The sequence below is a fragment of the Vanellus vanellus genome, assembly GCF_965231255.1.
Source record: "Vanellus vanellus genome assembly, chromosome: 3".
Taxonomy (NCBI): Eukaryota; Metazoa; Chordata; class Aves; order Charadriiformes; family Charadriidae; genus Vanellus; species Vanellus vanellus.
The window spans coordinates 19,049,186-19,072,878 of record NC_138907.1 but is presented as its reverse complement, the minus strand read 5'-3'; the positions used below and the strand labels follow the sequence as shown (position 1 = coordinate 19,072,878).

The following is a 23,693-nucleotide window of genomic DNA, read 5'->3' as shown; positions in this document are numbered from 1 at the left end:
GATCAAGGAGGAGGCCACTGGGAAGGGCAGGACTGTTTCTTCCCACAGCATTAACAAATTGCATTGGCTGAAGCATTCTTAGACTCAACAAGGCCAAAAATATCACTGATTATTTCAATTATTATTTTCATCCAGTAAGGAAAAGTTAAGAGTTTACATTTTGAATAGCTTTATAGTCATCTTAAACGTGACAGCAACGGCTTTCTTGTATGAGGGACTAGAAAGCCTCTTAAACTGCAAGTCACTAATTAAATCTCCTTTGTAGGGCAACAGTGAAATAAATTTGCTATCATCTGATATTTGTTCAGAGGCTGTGGCAAAACAAAATTTTGTAAAACACATGAATCCACAACAGTTTTTCACAGGTAGCACATCAGAAACTCTCACAAAACGCACAAAGGAACAAGTAATATACATAAGTATAGAAAAGATGATAGCTGAACCTGTTAAGTTAGAAAAAGACAGGAAAGGAATTATAAGCTTTTTACACAGCGCTGCCAGTACGACACTGAGGAAACAAAAGAAACACAGTGAAAAGTAGCCAGACCTGATTGAGCAGATAGTAACAGGAAGAGGTGAGATTTGTAAAGTACGATGACAAAAGTTGCTGGAACTAGAAATCAACAGAGACATTTGAAAATTAATGCAAAAAAGACTGTTTATTGCACACAGAAAAGCAGACTGAACAGAACAGAATCTGTGCGCTTGCAAGTATCCAAGGCATCTTTTACTCTGAGGGGCCGGAAGAGAGAATACAATCTGTCATGTGAGTGAAGAGAATTCAGCACACAAACTACCAAAGCAAAGCAGGCAGGGAAAGAACCCGTGTTGTTGGGTAGGTGATGTGAAGATCCAAGTGCTACAATGCATGTGCCAACCCAACTCCGTGAAGAACAACTTCACGTTTACTCTAGTGCAAACACCCCCTGACCTAAGCGTGCACATCCTTACACCATGGGATTTTAATTTGGATCTAGAAGTATATTACCATGTCATGACATAGCACTGAACCATGCAATGTCAAGGCAACAACATGTTCTGCACCCATGACTACCTCAGGCATAAGAGAATCACAACCAGTTAACGTCAGACATGCATAACCTGGGAAAGCAAAAGGAAAGCAAAAGGTTGAAAACTATTTCAAATAAAGGGAAAAGACAAACAGACATTGTCCTCATAATGACTTCTGTTCTGAGCAAAACCACAACTGCCTGAGGTATTAATAATATCCAAGACATACAGACTCAGGTGGGAAGTCCTGGTGAAATGGAATGAAGGGTCTTCCAAAAGATCAATGATTTCCCTACATTAGTAAGATGAGTTTAGACATACAGAAAGAAACTGTTAGAGAAATTCAGTGAAAGAAAGGACAGAATTTTCCTGTTCATAACATTACCAAACTACCACTATGCGTAGTTTAGCACAGCAGAGAGGATCATACTATTTGCCAGCCATGGGTTCTTCTAACTGAATTAAATCTGAAAATGAAAAATTGAAATATCATTGGAAAAAAAAATAAGAAAACTTGAAGGAGTCATCAGATGCACATGTACTTATGTTGACAAGACTGAAGAGCACCTACAGGTTTCCTGATATCCACACATTACAGAGAAATGCATGGTACTTTGGCATACAAAAAAAAAAAAAAAAAGAGTTGTATAATACAGGATCCAACTTTTTCACATAATCAAGATTTTGTAATTCGTAATTTGTGTTAAAGCACAAATACAAAGTTTTCCTGGAAGTGGTATAAAACACTTGCAAAGGCTAAAGCACTTCAAATAATGAAATACAGTTACACTAGGGCTGCAATAGCAGAACTTGTCACAAATACGATGCTATTTTTAACAATAACCACGTACAATGGGCCACTTATCCTGTACTTGTATGTGCTCAAGAAGAGAAATTAAGTTTAGAGAATACGACTCCTGCACATACACTATCTGCTTGCTCCATAAAATTCACAGCACAAGTGGCGGACGTGTCATGTGTATACAGGTACACTCAAGACTGGTTTTTCAACTGGCATGCGAGGCCCTCTGACAACCCAGCACTCTGTTTTGGGAAGCTGGACGTGCCACCGAGTCCAGGTTGCCGGGCCGTCCAGGCTGGCTCCGCTCCTTCGAAGCTTCCCGCGTTACCTCCCCCAGGAGAAGGCCAGGGACCGCTCAGACGCGACCACCGGGCGGTTATCGGAGCGAACCCCCCCACACGCACACACCTGAGAGCTCGGGGGGGGGTGGGGGGGGTGGGTGGGTTCCCGGTCGCCGCCTCGGCGGGCTGGGGCACGCGGTAACGCCTCACTGAGCCGCGGCCGCCCCCCCGGTCCCCCCACCACTGCCCCGTGAGGTGCCCGTGTGCCCGCAGCTGAGGGGAAGGTTGCGGGGGGGGGGGGGGGGGGGGGGCAGGGCCGGTCGGGGCCCGCCCGCTGCGGCGGCCCCCGCGCCGCCACCCCGCCCCCACCCCGCGCGGAGGGAGGGCGGCAGCGCACCGGGAGGCCGCCGGTCCCCGTCCCGCCGCCCTGCGGGAGGTGCGGCGCCACGGCTGCCCCTTCTTCCCACCCCCCACCCTCCCCCGTCAAGCCCTACCTGCTGTCGGCGGGGAGGGGCGCGTCCGGGCTCTCCCGGGGCCTCCGCCGCCCGCAGCTGAGGGAAGCGCGCGAGGCCCCGGCCCCGCGCCAGCCCCGCCCCCGCCCGGCCAGCGCCCCGCCCCTCCCCGGCCAACGGCCTATCGGCGGCCTGCATCGCCCTCCTGGCTCCGCCCCCTCCTCCAGCAGGCCTTGACTCCGCCCTATCAGCGGGCCGGGCGGGGGTCGACGGCCCCTGTGCCCGAAGCGCTGGGCTGGGGGGTTCGGGTAGCGCCGGAGCAGTTACAAAACAGGCAGCGCTGAGGTAAAAGGAGGTGGGAAACACGCTAAAAGGAAAACCCCAGGCAGGCCCGTGGGTTCACGGGAGGCATTTCGAGGCACGACCCCCTCCCCCCCCTCAGCACAGGCCGCAGGTGCTGCATCGCCCAAGGTGGGTGACTGCGGGCCAAGGGCTTTCCGGGCCTGCCCTCGTCCTGCCTGGGGACAGGCCTGGAAAGCAGCCTGGGTGAGGCCAGAGAAGGATCTGTCAGCATAACCCACCCCACCATGGTCACGCAGCAGCAACCGCCTCGAGTGGCGCTCAGAAATGGAAGTCAAGGGCAAGCTAAAGGCCAGCGAACGGTAGATCGGGGCAGCTTTGGTCTGTGGGGGAGCAGGGGAGTGATCCCGATGCTCCACACTGCGCACACAGCCCAAGAAAAACAGGGGTAGGAGGTATGGCTGGTAGAAGGCGGGGAGCAAAGAGAGACGGCGGCACAGTGCCTCTTAACTGCGGGTGTCGGGTGCCAAGTATTCATGGATGCTTAAAGCCATAAAATGTTTATGCAGCAACAGCTGTGTAAAGGGACGCGCTTAAGGTCACACATAATCACTGGTAGATTTAAACACAGAACTCCAAAATGTGGACTTCTCAGATATTTTAGTAACCAATTGGAGTAACGAAAGTAGCAACTTCCAAGAAGGCTTTGCAGGGGGGCTTATCCAGCACTGTAAACCTAATAAGGATCTAAATCCAAAGACTGGTAATCTCTAAGAAACCCATACAGTGGTAAACCCATTTTCACACAGCTCAAACCCAGGCCACTTGAGGGGAATTTGACCTGGATAAAAACTCAGACAAGTCCTGCTATATTTTTATGCTCAATGTGGGTCACTATTAAGTAAACGCAACTGATCTTTATAACTAGTTTGTTGTTGTTGTTTTTCCAGTGATAGTATTAATTGTGGAGGGGAGGCAGGACAAATAATGGGAATGACAAGTGGAAATTACCTCAAGTGAAGTACTGGAAAAGTCAAGAGCTCTAAGTGCTCTCAGATACCAGAGACCTGAAAACTGGAAAAAGCGGAACATGGAGTTGCATTTGTGATAGTAAACATGATACCAGATGGCTAGAGAAAAGCTGAGATAATTCTTCCATTTCTTAGAAATGTTCCATACTTTGGAAAAGGCAAAGAAAATTCGCAATCCAGGAAAATGCAGACCTGGTATTTTTACCTTAAGGGTACTTTAGAAAAAGACTTGGAAGTATAACCAAAGACATGGATGTAAGTGAGATCAAATGTGAGCTTAGTATTGGCAGTTGATGTCTGCCTTTTTTGAAATGCTTGGTGTGCTAGGCAATGGAAATGTTTTATGGCTGATACTTAATAATGGACTATAGTGAAGTGCCTGAAATGGAAACTATTAGCAACTCTGGAGAAGACTAGAATTTAGGAGAACTTCAATGGAGGTAAAGTGCAAGCACAGGGGGAAACAGTGTTGAGTAGAGTTAAATGGAAAGTACTGGACTGAGGGAGGTTACCAATGACATTCTGGGGTATTATTCTTGGAACTAATCTTCATTTCATATTTTCCTTTAACAATTTTGGCAGAAAAAACAGTGAACTGATGAGACCAAAAAATAAAAAAAAAAAAGAGGAAATAATTGCTGTTAAAAAGGAATGAACTAATAAGATTGATGTACAGGATCATCTTACAGAAGTGACTGAGGAAGAGAAAGATGTTGACAGTTACACAATGAACATCATTACCAATATGATGCAATGGCATAAAAAGCAAACACTTATCTTAGGATGCGTAACTGAAGAGTTATGGCAGGGAAGTGTTCATGCCAGCAGGTTCTGCCACCCCCTTGGGAAACTGCACACAGTTATGACCACTCTTCTTCAGCAAGGGACAGCTAATCTAGCATGTCCAGAGATGATTTGCCAGCAGAGTCAAGGAAAAGAACAGCCTGTTTTAGGAGGTTACCAGAGCATGGCCTGTTTAACACAGCAGAATGAAAGCCGAGACAGAGGGTATGGTTGCCATCTGCCATAAACCATGGAAAATGGTGTGTGAATTCAAAGGTAACATTGAATATGAGGATAAAACTGTGTGAATAATTTTATGGTGGAAAATGAAAGCAAGCACCTAACAAAATGTCTTCAGTTCTACAACATCCTTCTGGTTGGAGCAGTATAGGCAAAACCCCAAACATCTTAGTTCAGAGTAAATCCCGTGACTTAGTGCTGCAGCTGCAAAGGAGACTGGACACCATTGTCTGACAAAACCCCTGCCTGTCCTGATTTCCCCCCCTGGGCCCAGCAATGGAAATTAAAAAAAAAAAAAAAAAAAAAATTAAACCTCATTCTATACCTTTTTACAATATTTTTTTCAGCCACTCCTATGTGCCAGGATATGAGTCTAAATAAAAGTTTGTTCAGCCTATCCTGTCTGACTCATTCGGCTCTGCCATGAGCAGCAAGGTTGCTGAGCACCTGGAGAACTCAAAACAATGGGCTGCAGCAGCTCTGGCCACCTTGGGAGGAAGATGGGGAAACAATGCTTGTGAGCAACAAGCCTGTTTTAACTAAAATATTATTTCACTTCTTGTTTCTCCTTTGGGCAGAAATAGGTCATTACTAACCAGTTCCTTTATCTTCACAGATTTACCTGCCAGAAGAAAGGGATCATTTAAATGGCTTTGGAACACATTGCAGCTTCAAGTAGAACCACTCTAGAGCAAGGATAAGGGCAGCAGAGAGGTTCTGAAAGTGAGCACACTTACGAACCACTTTCAGTGTGACTTCAGGACAGCGACAATGTTCAAAAGAGACGATGGATGCTCCAGGAGCTACCCTCAGAGCTGGGTGTGAAACAAGGAAGCTGTGTATCCACCCACAGTCAGGACATTTCTCCTACAAAAAACGCTACCGCTCATTGTCAGTCTTTCCTTGGGAAATAGTGGGCAGGGCTGGGACACACCACCCTTCCTCCCTCTAACTGTGAGCCAGTGGCCTGCTTTGTAAATTGCCCTTTCCAGTGTGTGCTAGGTGTGCCAACTCCCAGCTCCTCAGATCACATCCACTTCTCGATCCACAGCCTCAAGCCTAGCACTTCATCAGGAGCCACTTTTCTCTCATTAGTGCCCAGGCAGCGAAAGATCATCTTCTCTCCAGACTAAATGCCCTCGCTCCACACAGAGGTGCGTCAGGACTCGCAGCAAGACGGCTGCCCCAGCACACCATGCTGCCGGGCAGGAGCTGCCACCCTGCAGGCTACCCACGGGTCTGACGGGGTTTCACACAGCTATCAGTGCACACATTGTGGTTTGAGACACTGCAAGAGGAAACCAGGAAGAATGCTGTCTTTATCTGAATTTTCAGGGAACGCCTGAGACGCTTTAGGTGAGGGAACCCACTGGGAACTGGAAGAGGCATGAGGCTAAATAGCTGCACTCTTCTGTAGCATCTTGGGATATTTTTCCGGAAGATGGATCACCTGGACCTGACTTCTAGATCCCAAATCAACACTACCACCTTCTACTAGAAATAACAGAAGCCACTCCCTGCCTGTTCAATTGCCAGTCCCTCACCTGATAGAAACTCGCTTTCCTTGAAATTACTCCGCAACCACAAACCTGCTTCCACTTGTGAGAACTGATGTAACCACTGCCTTGGCTAATGGGACTGTCCCCTTTTCATTTTCTAGGTTTGCGTAACTCTGGAACTCTATACTTTAAGCTTTATGCTGTTTCACAGAATTGTTAGTCCTGACTTTTACCTTCTGGCAGTGATGATCTTAACTGTTGAAACCAGCAGTGAATGTATTAGTTATGACAGATAGCAAGCCTTTAAATACCCATGGATTTCTTAGCAAAGAGAAACTGTGACCAAGTGACAAGAATACACATTCTAAAAATAATAGACAAATGTAAATATATCTCACAAAACTACTGCTGACCTCAAGTGGTGTTAAACTCACATAATTTTTCTCGATGCTTTTGCATCATCCGAGTGTACCAACAGCCCTGTGCAGGCAAACCCCCAAAACTGACTCTTTAATTTTCTACTCATATTTCTTCCTCTGTTAATTCCTTTATAAAGTATTTTTGGTGGAGAAAGAAACTGGTTTTCTACCTGTTTTTAACAACTTTTTTCTTGTTCTGCTGCTGTTTAAAAAAAAAAAAAAAGTTCTGCTTTTGCAAAACAAGTTTTTGAAAGCACTGAGTTCATATTTATTGTCTCATGCAATCATTCTGAAGCAATTTACTTAAAAGGTAGAAATAAAAATAGAGAAGGCATGGGTTGAGCTTCAGACAGCCAGTTCCGAGTAGTTTATCCTTGACCCAGAGTCAATATGAATTTTGTCTTTCACTTGCACCATCACCATTAATAAAGGCTCACTGGTTTCATTTAATTATTTGCAACTAGATTTCTTTCAAACCATGATATTCCTATTCCTTACCATTGTCAACAGGTTTCCACAGGGGAAACAGGATGAAGCTTTGTAAGTATTTCTGTTAGCGGTTACAGTAAGGAGAGAATCTACTCCATCTCCCAGCTCTGCAGGAGAAGCTGAAATAAAAAGCAGCAATTTCTTATTTATTTAGTGATATCTAAGCCAACAATATGAACAGCTCCCTGGTTATATTCAATTTGCTGATATAAAAGAAGAAAAAGCAGGTTTCTTTCAGAGTAAAATAGCTCTTTAAAGTTGTTGTTATCACTCAAGCTCTTTGTAATTCCTCAGTGAGCAGAAATTCAGTTTCCCCAGAAGTCATCCACAAATACAAACCTTAAATTTTTAAGGCCCGATATGAGCATTTATGCACGTTCCCTTTTTCTGCAACCTCTCAAAAGCAGTCCCTCGTTATCATTTTTTCTTGTCATAATTTTTAAGCTTGTGTTACTACTTTTACACTGAAATTTCACGCAGTTTTTAATCCACTGACTCTTCCTTCGTATGCATGCCATGTTTGTGGCATTGGTAACATCCCTGGTGCCCAAGTACCGCACATCTCCATCCAGGTTCAGGCCTTATTCTTGCCTTTTCTAGGGCACTTACAGTGCCGCTTTCAGACTAGTCTTTGGTTTTCATCATCTGTTGCACCAACTATGTCTGACAGGGTTTGAACTTTTAAGTTCTTCCCTCGAGCAGTGCTACGTGATCCGGCAGCTCCCTCAAAATGAGAATGTTGCCAATTTTAACAGTAGGAAGAAAGTATATGAAAGGAAGAGCAAAGGCGATTTACACAGAATCCACATGCAAAGGAAAGCCTCCTTTAATCCTCAATTATCTTATTTTTGGTACTTTCCTAGGGTCTGTTCCTCAAACACAGTTGTGTGTCCACTTGGGGTACCTGTGAAATTGTCCAAGTCAACGAGTACACAGGTAACAACACTTGGACATCTACTTGAACATGACCAACTGTTTCCTTTTCAACTTGTGTTCTGCAAACAGTAGCGCTCTAAAGCAAAATACATTACTCTAGTAACTGTGCCGGGAATTACATCAACATATAGCAAGCATAAATTACAGATTACAAATCCAACTGATCCTCCTACAGTCAAAAATATTTCTGTGCCATTCCCCTCATTGATATTCTCTTCTACCACTTGTTTTTACCTAACTTAACCATTTTGTTTTCTCTTTTGTTGCACGGGCACGAGACAAAGCATTTTCCTTAGCATTTGCCGTGAGCGTTTGGGTTTTTCTGAAGTGCCTCAGACATGCAAAGCGATGTGTGACTACTTAGTAACAAGAATATTGATGAGGAAAATGCAGTTTCATAAGTGGTTGGAAACAGGCGCATCAGAGTTCCTGCTGCCTCACAGAAACTAAAAAGTTTGACGCAACTTTAAATAGTCATATTGTACACACATGCAAACTGCAATTAAAGTTAGGATAAAACAGGTGCCTTGTTAAAACATGTTTTCTATGAGCCTGGATCTCTATTTAATAATAAATACATAATAAACTGAATATTGGTTTAATATTAATATTTGAAATAATTAGTACATAATAAATGATTACATAATAAATAATCATAAACCAGGATTTTACCTTTTTTTTAACCATGCATGTATTTCCTCTAAGATGTTGCTGCGTGGCCTGAAAGTAACTAGAAAAAAAAAAAAAAAAACAAAAAAAAAACAAGCAAAAGTGACACGACTGTAAAAACAAAGGAAAAAGTGAGAAAAAAGAACTTCCCAAATACAACAAAAGACTGACACGGAGTTAATTGCCAAAATTCCCAGTGCAGGCAATGGAACTGTTGGAGCTGCTTTTTGAAGGAAAGTCACAAGAGATTTTATAGCACAAATACTAGGTAGCTGCACAAAGCTGTCTCTCAACTCCCGCTGTAAACAGCAGAGGGGCACTAAGGCTAGTTGCTTCATCTCCTGCGTTTTCCTTGGCTTATTGCGGAGGGCTATAGCATCCTGACTGTTGGGATGGCTAGGATGAAGCGGCTGCCTAAATCTGCTCCGTTCCTCTGCTTCAAACACATTAGATATGCGCCTAAAAAAGAATGCAGAAAGAGCTGGGACCTTTGTGTCGAAACCACATCGTGGCGAGACACAGAAGCAGCCCGAGCGTGAGCTACATGACTTGCAAGAAGCAGAGCCAAGAAATAATTACCTGATGCTTTCCAGAAAAGCATTGAGGGAAATGACTACGCCAACATGTCTTTTAAGTACAATTTATGCGTTCCAGAAAAATCACTTGAGAGAAAGCACATAGAGTTTTAAAAGTTTTCCTGGGAACCTCTGTCATGCCTCGTCCCCTGTAAAACAAGGTAGTTTTGCTGCCCCCGTTGAACAGAAAGAGAGATTTAAACAAGGCTACAGAGAATAACGACTTTGCATGCAGATATTCCGCTATTGCAGTTCAGCACCAAGGAATGAATGGTGTAAGCAGCTCCTTAAAGCCTGAGATTGTTTTATAGGCTTGGCAGCACGCAAAGATTTTTGGGAATCAGGCAAGATACCTGCAACCACGCGGTTAGAACACATTGCTGGAGAGAAGCTGTAGGCTTCTAGCCAGCGTTACAGTCGGCCGCTGTTGTCTGTAGCCTTTGCAATACTGAGAAATGGCCACCTTCAGTAGAAAAGCTGCATCCGGAAATTAAAAGACAAATCCACTTAGGCCAGTCTAAGTAATGAAGAGGGAAACTGGGGGGTGATTGCTGTTACCGCACTCATCCACATACCCCCCCTCATAAATAAATACTTGGAAAAGATAAGTGTCTTCTACTTCATCTGATTCCTACTTGGGCGTCTTTAATTTCTCTTTCAAAGGGGGATTATGGTCTCCTGACCTCAGAAGTTATTCAAACAACAGAGTTTTTTTGGTTTGTTTTGTTTTGGTTTTTTTTTTCAGAAATGCATCTATGTTTTTAATTCGCTCCTTTTTTTTTTTTTTTCTTAGAGTTTTAACCCACTAAGTCTTGCAGTTAAGAGAACTAAGCCCTCGCCAATGAAAAAGAAATAAAAGTAAGCAGGTCACGTTTGTGACTGCAAAGAACACCTTCAAATTTTATACCAAGACACTCAGAGGAAGGAAAAAATGAATTTTCATTTAATTTTTTTAAATCCATTTAGATCCACTAGATGCAGACACCATCGTAACAACAAACACAAAACTTATTCTGCAAATACTATCATTGTGCAGTTCGGCTTTTAAGGTTGGGAAGCTATCTAGAAGAGAAGAAAATCCTTTCCAAGAATGATCTCTTGAGGGGAATTAAAAAAATCAAATCTCATTTGGACGTCTTAGAAGGAAAAAGTAAACAGCTTGTCACTTGCAAGCAGGGGAAAATTTTGAAGACCCTCAAGGCAGAAGTCTAACAGTCATCTATACCCGTTGGATTTCGTGTCTCGTACTCTCCAGTGGATATGTACTCGGTCAAGGTCACCTTTCTCTTTGTTAAGGAGTATCCAGTGGCATTTACGCAGCTGTTCAAATAATTTCCCTTCAAAAAGGCTTCAAAATACAGTCTCTTCCTTTGGATCTCTGCATTCAGTGTATGTTATGGTTTTGCAACACGGAAAAAAGGAGGGACAGGTACCAAGTCCTTTTGCCTCCCAATATAGTGCAGAAAAAAAATGTGCCTTTATAAATACAACACGGGTGCTGACTGGCTGGTGTCTGCTTATCCTAATGAGCTTAAAATCTTATTTGTAGTGGACATCTGTCAAGACAGAAGTGAGGCACGCAAGTCCTCTTAATCCATTAGCTCTAAATCCAGCAGAGCTTTCACACGCCTTTTTTTGAATTGAAGAAGAAAACCTGAGTGGGAGCGTACAATGGGACAGTGCACAACTTCAAGAGAAGATGCTGGGCAGTAAGCACGTGAGATTTCAAAGCAAGCAACAGTGAAAACTGACAACAAAACGGAGATCATGATGGGAAACTCATGAGAAAAAGGCCGGTCTGCAGTTTGGGATAAAACAGTGAGTTCGATTCTTTGTTGTGTTTTCCCTGGTTCACCTGGATTTATAATCAAAAATAAAGCCAAAGACAGAGAAAGGATGGGCTGCACACCTTCTCACAGCGAGATTGCTAATACTATTGCAAGAAGTGGTCTTAAGGCTTTGAATAAACCCAAAAGTATTTTGCGTATTGATCCAGGAGATAAAGGAATCCCTCTGCTGGTTAAAGGTTCATCTTGCTACAATTTTGATGAATTCCACCAATATGGGATCCAGGGGAAAGACTACCCGAGAGAAAAGGAGAATAACCTATCAGAGCAGGACAAAAATGATAATTTGCAGTTAGCTTCAAAGGCTCATTCAGATCCCCAGATTTCCAGGGAAGACGAGAAATTTGAGAGGGCAGCCACGGATGCTGAGATTGTTATGTCTGAACTGATTGAGTCTCAAAAACACATCACTGAGGCCATACAGATCAGAAAGCAAAGCTCCTGTGAATCAGAAGCATCAGCTTTCATTTGGGACGACAAGAATGAAAGCAATGCAAAGCAAATCCCAAAGAAAGGAAAGAAGCAAAAAAATCATAAGACGGCAAAGCAAGGTCGACCTAGCAAAATTAAAGAAAAGTCTATTTTGGCCCCGTGCGAGACAGAGAAAAAAGTAGATTTCCCAGAACTGCTTGTTAAGGCTCATCAGAGCGCATACGCCTACTTAAATCCCAACCTCTCCAAGTATGAAAGTATACTTCACATGGCCAACCAGGCTACCCAAACTCAGCTCTTCCTACAGCAGATGGTAAGCTTTCTTGCGCTTCGCTTTGATGAAATCAACCAGCTTTTGGAAGAAATTGCCAATGATGGGGAAAATCTTCTCAAAGATGTAGGTAGGAATCTGGCATGGCCAACAGAAAAAGGTGACTTGAAGGAGCACCCTGATCTTCTGCAACAACTACTGCAGTACACGGTCAATAAAATGCAGTTACTGAGTGGGACACTGGCCTCCCTCACCTCCGATGCCCTGCAGGAGACATGCAGCTACCTGCAGTCTGCTGCAAGCAACTTGGAAGGAAAACTAAAAGCAAAGCAAAGCTTTGATGAGCGCCTGCTGCGGACAGTAAGGCTGCTTGAAGCCTCAACAGTGGGATCCTCTCAGTCGCATGGTGATGACAGGACTCTTTATTCTGAGGACAGTGGCATTGGCGTGGACAGTGAATCCCTCAAAGAGTTCAGTGCTCTCAGCCAGCATGGAGGACAAGCAAGCTGTGATTCCTGTCCACATGCACATCTGTCCCAAAAGCATGCCAGAACAGTGGAGCACATGCATGATGGGACAGTGTCACCGGGCACAGCCGCATCCCATGACTGTGCGCTTGAAAGGCATTTTAAAGACATATTTTATTCATCCGTGCAGGGTAGGGAAGTGACTTCTTTTCAGGGTGGAGTACCAGAAAGCATTGCTACCATGCCCCAATATGCAGGCTTGAGCAAAAGCCGTTACTATAACTTCTTACAGTCTGACTCTACCCAGGAAGGTGAACATTTCAAAATCTGTGAATCAACAGATTTTCCTTCTGATGATGATGATGACGACGATGACGAAGGGAGTACCCTGGGGGAGGATGATGACAACACAAGTTTATCAGAAATGGGGAAGGATGCTCTGCCAAGGAGGCCCCTGTCTTCGCCTGCGGTCACTGATAACACACAAAGGCAGTCCATCAAGAGGACAGAGAATGCAGAGACAGAGGAAATTATTCTGAAGATGAAGGATGCCATCAGTGAAAAAATCAAGTTCGTCCCAGCTAAATCTGGGCGTAAAGAATGGATAGAGGATGAGAGCGGAAGAGCAGTCCTAAGAACAAGGCCCAGTACAGCAACGGGCAGCCAGAAAACCTTTGGGAAACAACGACGGTCCAGGTCAGAAGAGTCCCTCAGAAGCCAGGCAGAGGACCCGACCCTCCTAGAGCTTCAGAGAACTCAAAAAGAGCTCAGCAAAAGGCTGGAAATGTTTTATGGAAAGAAGGATACAGAAAACAACCCGGAGCCTCGGAAATCAAGAACAGCAGCTTATTTGCAGGATGAGCATGTTATATCTAGGTCCTCTAGCAAACTGAAGGCATGCCTCTCAAAAAATTTCAGCATCCTGCCTAACCAGGACAAAGTCCCTTTGTTCATGGTTGATCAAAATCCTGCCCATCAGCTGGATGAAAAAAGAGGCAGGAAGCCTTTAAGAGCTACCGTGCCCACCCAGGAGACATCAGGAGGCAAAGAAAAAGAGCCTCCTGGAGCACAAACGCCCAGTAGCAGCAGCTGTGCCCCTCGACAGTCTGTCAAAAAGCTTATTGAAACATTCAGTCCTACTGATGATCTTGTAAAAGCCGCACCTTTAAGAACTTTAGGACCAATAAAGTGCATCAGAAAATTTGGACTTCCAGTCATCCCACCCACCATTCCCTTTCAGAGAGGCCTGGCACCTTTAAATCTTAAGCATCGTGTTTCACCAGTAGAAGACACAAACCCTTCAAACACAAGTGGAGTTTCTTCTAGTTTTCCAAATGCCTTTCCTCCTGCACCAGCTACAGAATTAAGCAAGAAGGACACAAAGGAAGAGACTGATGAAGACATTGAGAACTTGCCACCACCACCACCCGAAATGTTGATGGACGCTTCTTTTGACATACCTGAGCCTGAAGAAACTGCCAGAATAGAAGGAAGCTCTTCAGAAGATGCCAAAAAGCCCACCAAAACAGAATTTCATACAACTAAGAGATCACAAGTTTCCCCAAAAATGAAAGCCTCCCTTCAGTACATTGACTTACTGCCAAGTAAAAATATCAGTGGCCCCAGTGCAATCGCTAATAAAGGTCTAAGAAATACGGGCGCAGAGGACGAGAAACTGCAGAGGTACTCTCTGGAGCTGAACCCTACCAATGTGCACATCCCTAGCCACGAGGAGATACTGGCGACCCAGAGAAAAGAGGCTGCAGATTTGTACAAGCAAACCCATAAAATTATTCCTCTTCAAAATCCCAGTGAAGTTTCAAAACCACACAGCAACAGCTCAGAGAGCAAAGAGCCCAATTCACCCAGGACTTCAGTGCAATACCAGAGGCATGGTTCTCCTGATTCACTCAGGAGAAATGAAAAAGGCTCAGCATTCTCCAGGAGGGTCTCTCCAACAAGAACTCCTCCTTCTTCTCCACCAACTGAGAAGCGGCTTTTCAGCCCCGCAGCACACCACAGACACTCTCTGCAGCCTTTCAGCAACCCACAACCAAGCTCACCCACCATGCAGAGGAAACCCAGTCCCCCCTCTAGCCCCAGGGTGCCCAGCCCAACCTCACAGAAGAAGATGCCCTCTCCGCCACCCCAGCGGAAACCACTCAGCCCTCCCACGGGCCACAAACAAAGCTCGCCAACGCCACACCGGCTGCTGGGCTCCCCAGCCTACCGCCGAGACGCAAGCCCCCCTCCATTCCCCACCACCCCCTCCCCGCCAACCTCCCCATCCCGCTCCTACAAGGGGCTGAGAGCTGGGCTGGATGCTGGGGACGAGCACCAGCTCTCCTCCTCCAAGAGAGGCAGCAACGTCCGTTCGATATTTTGCCCAGCCACCTCTTCCTTATTCGAAGCCAGACCTCCCCTGGTACCCACCAAACCTGCTGCGGAGGTGACCAGCCAGCCTGAAGCTTCACCACTTTTCCAAAAGAGCAGTCTGCTTTTCCGGCAGCCCGGAGACCGGACCAGAAAGCTGTCCCTGAGCGCTGCCAATCCTCAGCCATTCGTGAGGAGAAGTTTCTCTGACCGCCGACCAGGGGTCCAGTTTCGTCTTCCAGCTCCTGTAACAGCTGGCAGCGAACCCGCGCTTAACCAAGCAAGGTAAGAAACTTTCCACTTTAGGCCAAGGAAACAGAATTATAGCACTGCGTTGGCTTTCTAAATCTCCTGTTAAGAGATTTCCCAGAAAAGTGCCCTGTTCATGTTCAGAACAGATGGCTGGGCAAAGATAACACTGTAATTGGACTAGATGATTGTTTCGGGTCCCTTTCAACTGAAATAGTCTATTCTATTCTATTCTATTCTATTCTATTCTATTCTATCCCTCAAGATTTCAGTAAACTACCAGTCTGAATAAAGGGAAGAGTTAACTTTCCATGGCTTGCTGAAGCCTTACACTTACACATCTGCTGTGACAGGCACCCCAGGGAAAATTCAGTGTTGGTTTTCATGGCACAGAACTCCCCTTTATTTGCATGGGGGCTAAGGACATCCACATTTAATTCTTAAAAGCTCTGAAGTAACCCTCAAGTTATAAGCATCTTTTAGACAACCATGAGAAGGTAGGCTTGGACCAAGAGGAATGGTATCGTTCCTCACATCAGCCTCTAAGCCAGTAAACTGTTCAGCTGAAATCTCTATTAAAATGTTTCAAATCAGCTGGCAAGAATGACGGACAGATTATGTGTAGGCAAGGATCTGTATGGTTATATGTACAGATTTTGAGCTTCTCTTGTAGGCTTTCAGATCTAGGTGCTGATTTCAAATCTGATGGGTCCACAGCCCAAGCCCAGTTTTCAAAGTGGAAAACCCTCCCATACCTACTGGAAATTCATTGCTCTGAAAAAGTCAGTTTAAAAAAAATAAATCACATATAATATATATATGTGATTTATATATTTATAATTATATAATATAATATAATATATTTTTATATATATATATTATATATATATATAATAATATATATATATAATAATATATATATAATAATATATATTTATATATATATATAATATAATATAATATATTTATATTTATTAATATAAAATAAAAAAAAAAAGTCACTTAAAAAAATAAATCACAAAACCAGCCAGGAAACAGAAATCGGTATTTGGGAGTACTCAAAGATCATCATAACAGCCTGGAAGTACAAAGTGTTGTTATTCTGGTTTCTTAGCATCTTAGGATGTTCAAGTCCATTAAGGTCTAAGCTACGCAAGAGGATTAAGACCCTTCTCAGGTAACATTTCCTCATGCAAGGAGTATTTTTACTCTTGCCACCGAACAGCTGAAATCACATGAATCGACCCCATGAGTAGGGGTTGCAAGACCAACCCCAACAGGAGATAAAATTGGACTCAGTGTGTTGCGAGTACAGGGACAGTCGTGGATACTGAAGTCAGATGTCCTGGCATTCCCTTCCCAAAACAGAATAAGGACCAAGTTTCCCACACTGACAGTAGAGGAAAGTGCTGAACAAAAAAGACAAAAAACACTAGGAAATGCAAAACATTTTGCATTCCCTGATCTAATATTGCTTTATATTCTGACATCTGAGGATTTCCTAAAAGTCCTGTATATTGTTGCTGGGTTTTCTGTTGTGGTTAGGTACTGCATGAAGACAGCTTTGTCTACTCCAGTGCCTGCTAGCAGAAATAAATATTTTCAAAAGAGGCTTTATGTCAAACCTTGCAAGACAAAAGCCCTGGCAGTTTTATGGGTCAATTTTAAAAACAGTCTATTATAAATTGTTAGCTAATTTATGCTTCAGTGGGGTGTATTATCTTTGTATTATAATCTGTCAGAGCATAGAGAGTAATATAAAAAAAACCACTGTAAATAAAATCATCCCTTTCATGAAAAAACAAATATATCCTAGTGTTATGATATACAGCATTTTGGAAAAATGACATAAATCCCGAGCCAAATTCAGCTTACCATTTATACAAATGGACATCAAAAGTAATCCTAATGCATTAGTCCAAATTTATATCAATATAAGCAAAAGGGAAATCTAGCCCATTAATTACCACGTGCACTGATTTAAGATGCAATACACTACTCTGTGTTTTCTTACACTTATAATAAGCTGCCTGGAGTAAACTTTTACAGACCTTGCATTGAATGGCCTAATATGAATATCACAGCAAACGTGGTGATGGGCAGAGGAGGACCGTTTTAGGAATCAGCACACAGCAAAAGCTCTGAGAGCCCCTCACATCACTGCTGGTCATCTCCTCCTGCTGAGGGCTGCAGCGGTTGCCACAGCTGTGAACACCACATCCCCATGTACAGATGCTGACCCCTGCTCTTATAGCAGATGCCATAACAGACAAGCCACCACACTCTGATCCATCTTTCTTTGTGAAGTTCATTAAGCATCCAGGGCTTCCTCTGCTTTACAATTCATTCAGCTGACAGAGGGAAATTTCAAAATGTCTCCCTAAACCAGATGTTGTATTCCTAAACCTCCTCATTCTGTCCGTGTTTGCATCTGGTCTCAAATTCACAAGCTATTCCCACTCAGCTGTCAGTTTCCTTTCCTTCCTTCCTTCCTTCGCTCTACCTCTCCTCTCCAAGTATAACAATGCCTTTTTGTTGTCTGTGTGAGGTTTTCTTTGAGTTATTAGCAGCTTGAAGCACTAGTCGTAGGAGGGATGGGTGACAGAGTCAAACCTACAATAGCATCACTCTTCTACAGGCGAAACATTTTGAAAATCAGTGAGTTAACCAGTTTCTCCCATACTCTGGGATATCTCTTTCCACTTTTTCCATGCGCAATTAAAACATCCGTTTGCTAACAAGCAGATTGCTAAAGATAAGAGCTTGTACAAGCAACATGTTCCTCATCAGGCAGCTGAGTACCCTCTCCCACTCACCCCATTTTAGCAGAAACACCAAAAAAAAAGAGGCGACTTCCATCTCGTTTTGCTGGATGGCACTGCCAGGCATTAAATGTCAGTACTGTGCACAGATTTGTGTGTCTCCTGCACACTCACTGCTCCCCTAGAAGGCAAAAAGCACTCCTTTCCCAAGCACTTCTCCTGCCCATGCCGTGCTCTAAGGAATATCAGGACTTAAAACATCATTAGCCCTAACTAGGGCTGAAGCTAGAGCTTTTGTGTTTAGTCTTAGGGTACCTGGACAAGAGTTTCAGTGCTCAAGTCAGTACCATTGGTTCTCATTTGGACAGCCTGTGGGTGGACAGACTGAGCTAGCTTCCCTGGTTTTTAAGCTTGGTTGTTTGACAGCCATCAGCAGTTATTGGCATCTTATCAAGGCGTAACATGCACAATTGCTCTGCTCATAGAAATCCTGTTAATCTGTAACAGGATTTCTGTGTATGCAGTTAAATTAAATAATATTTCATTGAGACTGGTAATCTCCCAAGAGGTAGAGCAGAGATAAAAGATTAAATGCTATTGCCTTTAAGATATTGTTCAAGGAGGGCTTGAGAATGGATTGGGTTGACTGAACGAGGCCCAAAGCAAGTAGCCCAAGTGGCACCTTCTGCAGTTGGGGGATATTTGAATCTGGATTAGTTTCATGACTGGCCACGTAGCACAAATCTGTTCATTCAGCAGTTCAAATGTGTAAAGTCCTAGCAGTCAGAAAAGGAACATAACAGCTTGTCTGTTGTTGAAAGCTAATTCAGTTTAGCAGTTTATCTACTTAAAAAACAATAATTCCCAGATTCCAACCTAGACGATTCTATAACTCTGGAATATTTCCTCACGTAGAGCTTAAACCCATTTAGTTAGTTACAGCAACACAGGGCACGTTTCAGCACAAAGGCCCACGGCGTGAGATATTCATGACTAGCTTTATGAGTCTTGATTCATAAAACCCCTGTGCACCTAGAGATTGCCGGTGCGGCCTCAGGAACTTCATTTACACATTCTGCATCTCAGTCATCCTGTCTCCAGAGTGGCAGATTTATACCACCAGAATACACATCCCACAATCAGGTTGGCATACTCAGAAATCACTGTGACCACACGAAGCAGATGTGTAACAGAAGTAAGACGTTTCCTCCAGCAGAGTCTAGGACAAGACTTTTCACTCAAATTTGTCTCTATCTGCAAGTGAACCCAGATTCATACTGATCCCCTATTAAACGTACGAAATGTTTGCTTCCCAACAGAGTTTTGGGAGGGGAGTGTACAGTGCATTTGGCATCACATTAATAAAATAAAGGTGGTGTGTATAAAGAGCATCTATACAGGAAGAGACAGGGAATGACATCATATTGTGCAGCACTGGTGCTTTGTGGGTTAACGTGGTCTAAACGGCGCTGTTTTAAAAAGTCACCATTCATTAGCCGCTTAACTTAAGCATCTTTCCTTCTGCAGCTTGGAGGAGAGCCCTAGAAAAGCAGGCGACTCTTGGAACAGCCCTTGCGTCCCTGAAATCAGAGAGTCCAACAGATCTGCTTCCCACCCCGAGCTCTACGTCGTGGGCCAGGGGCTGCAGAGGGACTGACGGCAGAAGCCCCCGCGAAGGCAGAGGCACGAGCAAGGCCAGAAGCCCCGGAGGGAGGAAGCAGCCTTAAGCCAAGCCTCCAAAACATGGCTTCATTTGTTCCTCGCCAGGAAACACTACGATGGCATTGCATCTGAAAAACTGGCCCCGACAACCTAAGGGAACACCAGCAGAGCGGTAGCCAGCTGCTTCTCCTTTGGATTGCATTTAATGGTTTAACTCAAAAGATTTGCACCGAGCGAAAGAAATACTTTGCAGTTGGGTGAGTCTGAGGCAAACCAATTCGATAAAGACAGGACGTGTAGCCGAGTCCTTTGTTCCACCGTGTAGCTGAAGGAGTTAAAAACCTCAGAAATGATCATTATTTGACATGTTATTTATTCGGGAGGAGTTTCAGTTATATAAAAAAAGCGGCTGTTGTGACATTTCTGGGGGTGGGGGGGTAAAACATGAACCAATTGAGTTTTATCGCAAAAACATCAACGGCTTCAGCAAAGCCACATCTTTACATGAGGTATTTATCAACATGCAGAGAGAGAATAAGGTCAAATACAAGTTAAAACAAAATAACCCCTTTTAAAGGAATAAAATTAGGGATCTTATTCCTTCAAAAAGGCTTTGATCTTCTAAATCACCTTTGATTATCATGTAATCTCATCACCCCTAGTTTCCAGGGTACAAGGCTTAATCCTGATTAGAGTAGTTTTGTAATAGCCCAATCAAACAACATTATAAATCCTGAGGCACCTAAGGACACGCGCTTTTTTTATTTTTTAAGAGAAGAGAATGCTAGCATGGAGAATCCTTTTCTCCCCAAAACAGGTTTATATTCTTTTTGATGCATGCAGTTTGAGGGGATTTATTGTAATTTCAGTGAAGAGTATAGACAGACTCTTGCTAATAAAAATACAAGTTATTTATGATTAATCCTAGGCTTTTACAGCATCTACTGGAACGCCATTTCAGAATTTACTGGATCTTGCTCACCTACCTTATTTATCATCACAATTAAGATGCAATTTTTAATTAATGTAATTTTAATTAATTTAATTTGATATGTTTTCATATGCAATTTCAGTACAGAACAAGATCCAGAAAAAAGCCATTTGTAGTCCTATTTTGATAGGAATAGTTTTTTTTTTTCCTACAGTTTTCATGATGGCGGTCTCTGGGGACTTCACACAGGGTTTTTAACCCTTCCTGCCCACCTTCACGATGGAGGAACTGAGGCTCATCTTATGCTGTATAAGGGATCCCTTTGGATACTGAACTCCTGAGTTTTGGTCCTAGTGCCTTAATCACAACCATCCTTCTTCTTAGTGCCATTTTATGACAGACGCAAGGAAAACTTAATTGTCATATTTAATTAGGGCAAAGATCATCAACAGGGCAAACTCTGCAGGTCAGTCTTCCCCCTCATCAGAAGTGTAGTTCTCCCCCAGCCACGTAAAAGTACAAATATGTTTGCAGGTATTTTGGGTTTGTCTGCTCTGCTGGCGGTAACCACATCGAATAGAAACAAGCCAGAAACATGACAGCAGAAAACCAGTGTTTTGCATGCCTAAACGTAGCTTTGAAGATGAAAATGTAACAGAGTGGGAGGACAGCTCCTGCTCAGGTGCTACAATCATTTTATCTCTTTATGGTTTCATGCTGAAATTTCCCAACAGCCATGGTGGGTGGTAAGAGAAAATATTCATTTCTATCCCCTAAGCACCAAACTCTGTGGTGCAAGAGCTACAGCAGCATATGGAGCAACACTTCAGCAATCAGGCTGGAAACCTCCTCAGACATGGAGTCAGCCAAAGCATCTTTCCCAAAAAACCAGGCTTCCCTGAAGGTGTGGTACCCTACCACAGCATCTCTCCCAGCTTTGTCTAAGGCTGTGGTCATCAGGAGGGCACACTGCAAACGCAACCCCACCTAAACACTGCAGCTGCTGAAGGATTCAGATGCTGCAGCAAACTGAGCATTATATCCAAGAAACAGAACGTCCTCATGGAGTGATCTACAGGTCTGTCATATAAACTCATGACTACATACAGCTAATGGTTTCTCTTCAGTACAGTTAATGTACAGGACTAATGCAAATAACATGTTTACCTTCAATTTGTATTGCAAGCATGAGATTAGGAGTAATTATAGTATGCAGTAAAGGATAGTTTGATTGGCCACTTTTTTTAAAAAAGACTTTTTTTTTTTTTTACAGGTTTTTTGGACAACACTTCCACTCCTCATGAATACAACATTTCTGGAATACAATTGTTTTATAAGACCATGCTCAACTTTAAGATTTATTTTTTACTAATGTAAATAAATCAGAGTTTTTATATGCGAGGTGTGAGTTTGATCTCTCTTACATTCCGTATACAACTGGCTTAAATCTTAGTCCAACATTATACTACTGATTCCTTCCTTGGTGCACTAACTAGTGCCCTGGGCTAAAAAAAGTCCATTTGTTTCCTCCCCAGCACAACACAAGGCTGTCTTGTTTTGTTTTGCTGGTACATCAGTTAATTTAGGTTGCATTTCCATTAAGTAAATACATCTTTTTAGGCTACAAGATCCAGCCTGGACACTGACAGACCAGAGCAGAGGTCAGCCGTGCTTCCACCCCTCCCCTGCCCTGATTTAAGCTTGAGCTACCTGGCAATTTTGTACTCAGTTAGCAGAGCTTCCATATACAACCCCATCTAACCCAAGTACAGGGTAGTGATTTTGTCCTAAGGGTTAAAAGCAGAGTCCACCCAGTGCAGTGGAGTCTCATTGCAGAGGGGCTGAGCACAGAGTGAAGCAGTATCAGTTTTCCAGCCAGGGCTTCAAAGCTGCAAAAACAGCAGCTAGCAGCTTCGTGCTGCACTTTATCTGCAGACCTTTAACAAGCTGGCAGCTGCCCTTGCTTCCCGTGACACTGCTCACATCTCAGACCTTTAAGGGACTTGTCATTTCATACCCTTAGCATCTGAAGATGCCTAGAACACGAAAGCACTGTACGCACTCCAGTTACTTCTTTTGACTTCAAGAACTACCCCAGATATTAGCAATATAGTTGACAATACTATGCAGGTTACTGATAAAACCAGTATGCTAGTGTTTGCACTGCCACACCTCTTAACATCCAAAGCATTTCATAACCATTCATGAAGTTTTATCATTAAGAGGAATATTCTGAGAAGTTTTCCCCTTTGCTATAGGGAGGAAGGAAAGAAATCACAGCACAGAAATAAAGTAACCCGTACTTACTGTCATGTCTAATCAGTAAGGATCTGCCAACACCTCGTGAAAAGAAATCCTTCTAGATTAGCAAATCATTAATCCTTCCACAACAGATACACTCAGTGCCATCGGACTGCAGCATGTATAGGTGCATGTTGCAGGTATAAGCTTCAAACTGAGATTTTGATCTTCCTGAGCAAGATCCTGAAGGTTTCACAATGCTTGCAGTATGGATTAGGGGATGGCTTCCATTTTGTCCTCAGGGAAAGGTGAAGGTTAATACAAACTCACAACTGTATATTGGGTCATCTGAAAATTGGGGGCACAGATCCCAGGTTTGCATTTCTTGCCCACTGCACATTTTAGATGAATAATGAAAATATGAATGTCAAAAAAGGATGTACAGATGCAGACTCTCCCATTTGCCCTCCCTGCATCTACCCTGTTCCACACATGCTAGCACAAAATTACCTGCAGCCTTCACCGTCCCTAATTGCTCTCCACTTTACTGATGTTCTGAATTTCAAAATCCGGCCTCTTACCCCTCCTTATCATATTCTTTTCTCTTTCTTTACTAATATACAACTCTGAACTGCATCAAGTAACCCTGTGAGGATTTCTGAAGTTAGAATGTATAGAGTACACCCTTTATCAAGGTTATTTTAAAGGAGAAAGGGGTGATAAGCCTATTTTACCCCATATGAATCCCTCCTGCTTTAATAAAGTTTTCCTTGAGGCATAGATGAGCTGATTATATAGCAATTAAAGAGAAACTGAAATCTTTCAATGTTATAGGCTGCCCTTCATTTATTATTATTACTACCGAACCACTGGGTCTTTAATAGATGAATGAATGAAAGCTGAAGCCTAAGGATGCTAACAAAGACCTGTCCTTGCCCAGACCAGTAACCGTAAAGCTGTGAAGAAAACTT

General features: G+C 43.4%; 2 protein-coding genes across 2 annotated transcripts in view; one reads left to right on the top strand and one right to left on the bottom strand.

Moving 5' to 3' along the window:
- Positions 1–2,635, bottom strand: part of CLIP4 (CAP-Gly domain containing linker protein family member 4) — a 33,712-nt gene extending 31,077 nt beyond the window's left edge. The window contains exon 1 of the mRNA XM_082481291.1: positions 2,589–2,635. The gene's annotated coding sequence lies outside the window, so the exon portion shown is untranslated. The remainder of the gene's footprint in view (positions 1–2,588) is intronic.
- An 8,748-nt stretch (positions 2,636–11,383) lies between these two features.
- PCARE (photoreceptor cilium actin regulator) lies at positions 11,384–19,545 on the top strand (the record flags this gene model as incomplete). Its single annotated transcript, XM_082480493.1, has 2 exons — positions 11,384–15,162; positions 19,416–19,545. The coding sequence occupies 2 exons, from the start codon at positions 11,384–11,386 to the stop codon at positions 19,543–19,545; spliced, it is 3,909 nt and encodes a 1,302-aa protein (XP_082336619.1).
- Positions 19,546–23,693: the final 4,148 nt, after the last annotated feature.